Source organism: Dromiciops gliroides, chromosome 3 (genome assembly GCF_019393635.1).
Source record: "Dromiciops gliroides isolate mDroGli1 chromosome 3, mDroGli1.pri, whole genome shotgun sequence".
NCBI lineage: Eukaryota > Metazoa > Chordata > Mammalia > Microbiotheria > Microbiotheriidae > Dromiciops > Dromiciops gliroides.
The window spans coordinates 87,575,131-87,584,548 of NC_057863.1; the positions used below are offsets into that span (position 1 = coordinate 87,575,131).

The 9,418-nt window shown below is 41.3% G+C and overlaps 1 protein-coding gene across 3 annotated transcripts in view; it reads right to left on the minus strand.

Annotated features, from left to right (window-relative positions):
• CARF (calcium responsive transcription factor) overlaps positions 1 to 9,319 on the minus strand; it is a 61,010-nt gene extending 51,691 nt beyond the window's left edge. The window contains exons 1-2 of one of the 3 annotated variants that reach the window (XM_043995594.1): positions 9,199 to 9,247; positions 4,643 to 4,733 (exon numbers count right to left, since the gene is read on the minus strand). Coding sequence is in view for 1 of the 3 variants with exons in the window: in XM_043995596.1 (XP_043851531.1) it covers positions 4,643 to 4,660 (18 nt within the window). In the remaining 2 variants the exon portion in view is untranslated. Of the gene's footprint in view, positions 1 to 4,642; positions 4,734 to 9,198 lie in introns of all 3 variants that reach the window. The other 2 variants (XM_043995596.1, XM_043995595.1) reach the window with 2 other exon arrangements.
• Between the last annotated feature and the right edge of the window lie 99 nt (positions 9,320 to 9,418).

Consider the following 9,418-nt stretch of genomic DNA (forward strand, 5'->3'; position numbering starts at 1 on the left):
GCAGGAGTCAAGTCCAACCCCACAGTCACCCTGATACAGATCCAGTCCCAGGAAGGCCTCACCAGAGAAGCAGACCCCCAGAGTCTCTGAATCAGCTGAAGTGCCAGTGTTGTCTAGAACTAAGTTCACAGTCTGGTGAGAGGGCTGAGCCCTAGGCAGGGGGGAGACTACAGGGCTCTATGCTGGTGCTAAGGCAGAACTTGGGTTTTTCACCCCTTCTGGGAACCAGAAGGCAGGCTTGAGCAGCAGTGGCCCAGGTGGGGGAGGGGCACAGGCTCATCAGAGCTAACAACCACAACACACAAAGCTGGTTGATTAGCAAGTTGGTCTGGGGTCATCTAAGGACCAGGGAACAGGCCGGAGGAGTGAAGAACCTGATCCTCCTTAAATCATACCACCTTGGACTTCTTAAGCTTGGGATACTGCAGCCTGGAAACAGTGCCCCACTTTAAGGAGCTAAAAGTCAAGTAAAAGAAAGGTAAGATGAGCAGACAGAGAAAGGTGAGGACCATAGAAAGTTTCTTCAGTAACAAGGAAGACCAAGGGGCACCCTCAGAGGAAGATGTCAACATCAGGGCCCCTATATCTAAAGCTTCCAAGAAAAATATGAATTGGTCTCAGGCCATAGAGGTGCTCAAAAAGGACTTTGAAGATAAAGTTAGAGAGGTAGAGGAAAAAATGGAAAGAGAAATGAGGGCGATGCAGGAAAGACATGAGAAAAAAGTCAACAGCTTGAAAAATAAAATTGGCCAAATGGAAAAGGAGGTACAAAAGCTCTCTGATGACAATAATTGCCTAAGAATTAGGATTGAACAAATGGAAACCAGTGACTTTATGAGAAACCAAGACACAATAAAGCAAATCCAAATGAATAAAAAAATAGAGGGCAATGTGAAATATCTTCTGGGAAAAACTGCTGACCTGGAAAATAGGTCCAGGAGAGATAATTTGAAAATTATTGGTCTACTTGAAAACCATGATCAAGGAAAGAGCTTAGATGCCATGCCATCTTCCAAGATATTCTCAGGGAAAATTGCCCTGAAATTCTAGAAGCAGAAGCTAAAATAGAAATTGAAAGAATCCACCAATCACCTCCAGAAAGAGATCCCAAAAGGAAAAACTCCTAGGAATATTATAGCCAAATTCCAGAGCTCTAAGGTCAAGGAGAAAATATTGCAAGCTGCCAAAAAGAAAGAATTCAAGTACTGTGGAGCCCCAGTCAGGATAGCACAAGATCTAGCAGCTTCTACATTAAAGGACTGAAGGGCATGGAATATGATATTCCAGAGGGCAAAGGAAATGGGATTACAACCAAGAATCACCTACTCAGCAAAACTCAGCATAATCTTTCAGTGGAAAAAATGGGACTTTAATGAAAAAGAAGACTTTCAGATATTTGTGATGAAAAGACCTGAACTGAATGGCAAATTTGACTTTCAAATACAAGACCCTAGAGAACCATAAAAAATTTGAGCTGGAGGACATACCTGGGGTTGTAGAGTGGGTGACTGTCTTGTGTCTGAGGCCAGGTTTTGGCTGGGATCCCCCTGGGTCCAGGGGTGATGCTTTGTCCACTGTGTCACTTAGCTAGGTGATGATGTCTTTAGGATTAAATTGAGGGGTGAAGGAAATTCACTGGGGGCGGGGGAAGGGCAGAGGTGAAATCCTACATGAAAGAAACAGGAAAGGGCTCATGGAGTGGGGGAAGAGATGGGAGAGGAGCAGGGCAGGAAATGAATTTTACACTCATCAGAAAAGGCTCAACGACCTTAAACTCATCAGAGATGCCTCAAGGAGGGACTAACACACACACACAAACACACACACACACACACACACACACAACTGGGTGGAGTAATCTGTTTAATCTGGGCAGTAAATGAGCCTAACACTCATCAGAATTGGCTCAAAGACCTCAATCTCATTAGAATTAGCTCAAGCAGGGAATACTGTACACACTCAATTGGGTGGAGTAATCTCTCTAACACCGCAGGAAAATAGGAGGGGAAGGGGATAAAGAGAGAGGGTCAAAAGAAGGAAGGGCAGAGTGGGGGAGGGGACAGACAGAAACAAATCCCTTTTGAAGAGGGATAGGATGAAAGAAGATGGATAATAGAATAAATATCATGGGGAAGGGAATAGGATGAAAGGGAAACAGTTAACAATAGTAATCATGAAAAAGAGAAAAGGGGGAAAAATTGTACAAAAATAATATTTATAGCAACTCTTGGCGGAGGATAAGAATTGAGAGTCAAGGGAATGTCCATCAATTGAGGAATGATGGAAAAAGCTGTGCTATATGATTGTGGTGGAATGGTCATGTGTATAGCACAATGACCAACAGGATGATCCCAGAAAAACCTGGAAAGACTAATGAACATCGATGTATAGTGAAGTGAGCAGAGCTGGGAGGACATTGTGCGTAGTGACAGCAGTATTGTTCTATGTGCAATTGTGAATGACTTAACTACTCTCAGCAGTACAATGATCCAAGACAATCCCAAGGAACTAATGAGGAAGCTTACTATGCACCCCCATAGAAAGAACTGATAAAAAGAACACTTGGGGATTGTACGTATATAAGCTGGTTGTGATCTTGTGGAGGGGGAAGGAAAGGGAGGGAGGAAAATTTGGAACTCTAAATCTTATGAAAATGAATGTTGCAAACTCTTTTAAAAAGTGAAATAGTACTGGGCCTGTGGCACAAGAAGGAGAACCAGAAACCTCTTCTTTGTCCTCCTCTCTGATTTTATACCACAGAACGTTTGAGATGCAGATCTCAAGCCAGTACCATGAGTACTACAGTGAAGCTCTATTATGGGTTGTGGCTTTTATGATCAGGATAGGCAACATAATTAGTGCTTAGAATATTATTACTATGCACTTCAAATTTCAAACTGCCTTAAACATTAAGTTTTGGAATACGGCTGATCACTACTGAAGAAAGAGGAATGAACTTAAGACTTAATCAAAGCACTGTTTGGAAACAGTGCTGTATCTGAAAAAAGACCTGAGGCTTTTGGACTTCAAGATAATGAATCTACCACATGATTTGACAGCCACCCAAAAGTTAATATGATCTTAGACCGAATTAAAAGGATGTCTAGCCTTTAGATATAAGGTAGAGATCCCACTGTATCATGCCCTGGTCAAACTGATAATAGTAGTCTGTTCTCAATACTACATTTTAGGAAGTATCCAAAAGAGCAATCAGAATGGTGAAATCCCTTGATTTCATGCCATATGAACAGTCATATGAGACTAGAGAAGTCTCAGGGAAGATATAATAGTAGCCTTCAAGTATTTGAAAGGCTGGTATATGGAAGAAGTGATTAGACCCTATTTGGCCCCACAGGGTAGAATTTGGACCAACAGGTAGTACTTGGAGAGGCAAATTATGAATTGATGCAAAACCAAACTTCCCAACAACTATCCAGAGTGGAATAGGGGGTCCAAGGAAATAGGAATTTTTCTCCTTATAGAAGATCTACCAATAAAGGTTGGATGGTCACCTGACAGGCATGGGTTATATTAGATGGCTTCTGAACTTCCTTTTAACACAAATTCTGTGATTCTTGGTCCCAACCCTCAGACATATAATTAGCTCTGTGATCTTGGGGAAATACCTTAACCTCTCAGTCTCAGTTTTCTCACCTTTAAAATGATAAAACTTTCACCCACCAATTGGGGTTGCTATAAACAAAGCCCTTTGTCAATTGTGAGGGCATCTAGGTAGTATATTAGATAAGAGTGCTAGGCCTGGAGTCAGGAAGACCTGTGTTCATATCTGGCCTTAGACTTAGAAGCTGGGTGACCCTGGGCAAGTCACTTAACCCTGTTTGCCTCACTTTCCTTATCTCTAAGATGACCTAGAGAAGGAAATGGCAAACCACTCCAGTATCTTTGCCAAGAAAATCTCAAAAATGGGGTCATGAAGAGTCAAACACAACTAAATAATAAAAACAGAAATATGAGATATAATTCTTCTAAATAATACTAATAATAACAGATAATAATACAGTACTTTAAGTTTGCAAAGGGTTTTCTTACATGATGTCATTCCAGTCTCACAACATCCCTGTGAGATACACACTATGATCCCATTTTACAGATGAAGATAACAAAGCTCAGAGAAAGCTGTTATCCTTCTCATTTTGTAGATGAACAAATGTGGGCTCAGAAATGATTTACCCCAGGTCATACAAGTAGCAAATAGAAGAAACAGGCCTCCAACTTAAGATCTTTCACTCCAAGTATAATTTTCCTTTCATTATGCCACAATCTCTCTCAGAGGTCAAAATAATGAAAGTGAGATTCAAACCCAGGTCTTACTGACCTCAAGTTCAACATTCTTTCTATTACTCCATATAAATTGAGGACTGACTGAATATTTTTAAGTGACAGAAAAAGATTCCTTGACACACTATCTTCTAGATAATTTTGCATGCAAAACAAATACTGTCCTCTTCAATACAATCTTGTATTTTAAAAAATTGGATCTGTGATTTCATTGGGCTAGGAAGTTGCTGGTGAGAAAGTTGTTACATTACTAACTTTAATTTATATGGTATCACTTTTGGGTAACTTTAAACACCTCATTTTATCATGCCAAGTTATTTAGATAGTATAAAATATTACTTACCACACACAATAGTTCCATGTCAAGGCATAGTTATTTAAGGACCAGCATGTTAGGTATCATGTCCATCCATAAATGAAATCTTCTTCCCCAACTGGTTACCATAAACAGAACAATATTCTAAGACAAGGTATAGTTTTGACTTTTTAAGCATGTGAAATGGTAAAAATTATTATTCACAGGCTCTATTACTATCTGCTATTACAATTCCAAAGTGTAAACACAAAAATTATCTCCAGGGAATGACTAAGTTAAATTGTAGACAGTTAAGCAGCCAGAAATGCACTTGTCAAGAACAATGGGAAAGCCCAATTGCCGTAAGTACTAAAACCCAATCAATGCCACACCTTCATTTATGCCATGATTATATTTATGCCTTTAGAAAAAACCCATGCAAGGGCAGCTAGGTGGTACAGTGGATAAAGCACTGGCCCTGGATTCAGGAGGACCTGAGTTCAAATCTGCCCTCAAACACTTGACTTACTAGCTGTGTGACCCTAGGCAAGTCACTTAACCCTCATTGCCCTGTCCCCCCGGCCAAAAAAAAGAAAAAACCCGTACACAACAAAATAAGCAATTTAAGACGTTTTTTCTTCTAGTACACAAATGGTAAAAATAACAAATAAATAATTTCCAAGGTCCCTCCTAATTCTAATGATCTATAATAAATTATGCAACCTGTATTATGAGCATTCTAATCAATTTAAACCACCTGACCCTCTTCAATTTCCTAAATGAGTACTACTCTTAAAAGTGAGGATATGAAATCATCATGGTTTTTATGCATTGTGTAAGCTCCCATTTTAAACAAGCCAATAAAAGAAATAATGGATATGATGTTTAACATCTCTAAAGCAAAAGCAGTACACAAATTCATAGTTTTTAATGCTTGGTAACGATTACAAAGAAAGAACAGGAATGTATGGAATAATCAGTTGCTCCTGTCTGTCCCAATTTGAGGACAGAATATGCTACATATTTCGTAATTAAGAATACTGAACAATATCAACACTAATTTTCTTCTCTAAGCAACAATGATGGGACTCAGCTGAACTCTAAACAAAGGTCTATCCAGCAACTGAGGAGCAGTTTCCCATAATGGACATAAGGCTGGATATGGGATCAGAAAGACCAGTGTCCAAGTATCACTTCTAACATACAGTAACCATATAACCTTAAGCAAATTACTTAAACTCTCAGTGCCCCAGGCAACTCTCTCAGACTATTTAATTACACAGCAATTGCCAGTCTTCATTTGTGGAGGTAGTTTCCCTGCAAATGAAGTTAGAGATCTGGAACACTCCCAAAATACAACAACTGGAAATAAATTTTGGTTACTGATTAGTAAAATATGTGACATAGAGTCATTTTTAGTTCATAGAATCCTAGAAGCAGAAGAAATGTCAGACAAATATGGTAATGTTTTGCATAATCATACACATATAACTCATATCTGATTGTTTGCCACCTCAGGGAGGTGGAAGAGGAGGGAGGGAAAGAAGGAAAAAAATCAGAACCCAAAACTATAAATAAAAATGTTTATTATTTTTAAAAATTAAATTTTAAAAGTTTTTAAAAAAAGAAATGTCAGAAGTAATCTAGTTCAATCCCCACTTTATGAATCTCTTCTACAACATACCTAAGAAGTACTTATCAGGGCAGCTAGGTGGTACAGTGGATAAGGCACCAGCCTTGAATTCAGAAGGACCTGAGTTCAAAAAACCCAGCCTCAGACACTTACTAGCTGTGTGACCCTGGGCAAATCACTTAACCCCCCATTGCCCTGCCAAAAGAAAAAAAAAAGTACTTATCCATCTGTTCCTTCCTTGATCTCCAGTGAAGGGCCATATATACTATTTCCTCAACAGCCTATTCCATTTTTGAATAATTGTTATAAAACTGCACTTAGTTGAAATCTGCTCCTCTGCAACTTCCATGCATTAATACTAGTTCTGTCTGTCCTTTTGAGCCAAGCTCATTTTAAGCTGAGTACCTCTTAAACCTGACAACACTTCAATATTCTTAGACTTCGACCATTTCCATCCTCTTTTCTTCTCCAGACTAAATGTCCTTGATTCCTTCAGCTCATCCTCATTTGACATGATTTTGAATCTCAATATCCTGGATTGTTTTCCTCTAACCCATCTAGCTTCTTGATATTCTTCCTAAATTATCATGATCACAATACTCGAGATGTTATACTTTTATTAAATGTTCCTTATCACATAAGCTCCTTTGACCACCATGACACATTGTTGACTCACACTTCACAATTAGTTTGCAGTCTGCCAAGACTACCAAAACTACCTGGCATTTCCATGTGAATGTGTGAAAACTGTACTTGCACACTTTTTTTCCAACCCAATTGCAAGATTTTACATTCATTCTTATGAAATTTCATCTCATTAGACATGGACCACAATTCCAGATTGTGGTACTTTTAGGTTCTAATTCTTGTCTTCACTCAAGCCATTTCTATCATATACAGTGTTTTGGTTTTTTTTAAAATCAGCAATCTGGAAAATTAACAACTAAGAATATGTCCTGATCTTATTTTATTTATTGATCACATTTAAGATGCTTTCATTTTAAAAACCTATCTTCATATTAATTGAAATATTAGGCATTTTTTCACTCCCGCAAATTGCAAACCAACAATAAGACCTAATTTATCTAATATTTATTTATTAGGGGGAAAAACCCTATACATTTCAAAGTAAAAGCTATGCTTCATTAAATTCCCAGCTTTCCTTTATTTAAAAAAAAATTGAAAACCAGAATTCAGTTGTTCTCAGATCTTATGAAGTAATTCAAAACAAGAAAAGTTACAAACGTCATCAAGTATAATAAGAAACAGACAAATTAATTCCAATAGTGAAGTGTTTGTTTTCTTTTTTACTTTACTGGTATATGATAGGGATACAAAAAAACTCTTTATGTGCCTTCTCCCTCAAGAGCCCTTAAACATCCAAGTAGCATGGTAATTAAAATTTTGTTAAATGGATTTTCAGGAATACTAAATGTTTATGTTATAAAATATTAGTTTCAAGGTTTCTTCTCTCTTTATCCAATACAGTACCTTTCAACTGACTGATCCTAATCCAAACAATACCTAAAATGGAGCATGAAAATCTTGGTCGTCTATGTCACTGGCAACACCTTTCTCTTTCTCCACTGCTCCACTGACTACTTTTCCATTCCCACCAACTCCCCCCCCCCCCGCCCCCCCAATTTCTTCTTCCTGGCAATACCGAAGTTACGAAACTCTTAATCACTGCCTAGGTTGAAACTTGTCAGTGGAATGACAGCAGAATGAGCGGTTCTCTCCTCAGTCCTCCTTTTACTCTTAAGCAGAGAACTCTTTTCTAAGAACTGCCTAGAATAGCATTTTCCAAACTAATCTGGCCATGGAACACTTTAAGATTTGAAAATTTCCAAAGCTAGCCATAAATGCTAACCCTGAAAGTTTGGGAGTGTATATATATATACCGGGGACAAAGGTAATTTAGTAGAAAGAACAAAAGAAAGGGACTACCATTTTCATATCAAAAGAAGACACATTTGACACACATAATTTCATACTTCATCTTATAGAAGGTAAAAAGAAAAGCTTTGGTGAAAATGTCCTTCCTCTTATTCGCCTGGGCTGGGGAAGTCTGTGAAATGCTGGCCCTGATCCCTTGGACAGTTTTCTATGGCTAACACCTCTGTGCATCCTTTGAACGCGATTTAGGCATTGCAAGAATGTTCAGCTACCCTATCGGTTTAACAATTCCCCCCGCTGCCACCTCCCCCCATTCCCAGTGACATTCACAGGTGGCTTCTCCTAACTATCGCATCTCACTGCAGAGGGCCAGGGACCACAGTGGTTTCTGAATCCCACCCCGCCCCCTAAGACTCCCCCACGGACACCCCGGGTAGCCTTAAGTCCTTCGGTCGGGTGGCTTTTGTGTCCCTGGCTCTTGAAAACGCCACCGCGAGGCGTGTGCTTGGGGGCGTGTGGGCGGGGGTCCTTGCACTTTCCTCAAACTGTCACCGTTTCTCATGACAAAGAGACAGAAGGGCGGAGCTGGGAGCTCGGGCCCCCGGGAGAGCAAGGCCGGGGACCGAGGGGCACCCTCCCGGACTCTGCACCTGGCCGCGCCGGGGCGGCTTTTCCTTTAGCCGGGCTACCTAACCTCCGCCCGCCGGTGCCCGCAGGGTCAAGGGTCCTTCCCTGGGGAAAGGGTCTGGAGAATCGTCGGACTCCACCATGTTGTACCCCGAGACGCCGCATCAAGGAGGAAGCGGGCGAGCTGCGGGGCCGGGGCCCGGAACGAGGGGGCGGGTCCCGGAGCCTCCACAGAGCGCGGACGGGGGGTCGGGGTGGGTGACTGGAAAAGGGCAGGAGGATGGGGGGCGGGGGAGGCTGCAGAGACCGGCTTTCCGGGCGCGAACGTCCCCACCGCACCCCCCGGCTCCCTCAGCCCTGTGGCCCCCGGGAGCCCTGCAGGGCAACCAGGGAAGTCCGCGAAGCGCCAGAGCTGAAGGGGAGAAAATTCAAAACGAGTCTACTCAACCTCGTCTTGGCTCCGCGGCACCGCCATGGAGACCAGCGCACTGCGCCGGCGCGGTACGCCCCGCCCTGCACCGGGCACGCCAGCTCCACTGTGTTCCTGAGTAGGATGGCCCTGGTTGGCCACCGTCTTGAGATTCCCTTCGGAATCTTTTTTGATTTGCCTCAATTTGGGTTTGTGAAGAAGAAGCTGTAGCCCAGAAAAAAGTTATGTCCCGTTCCCC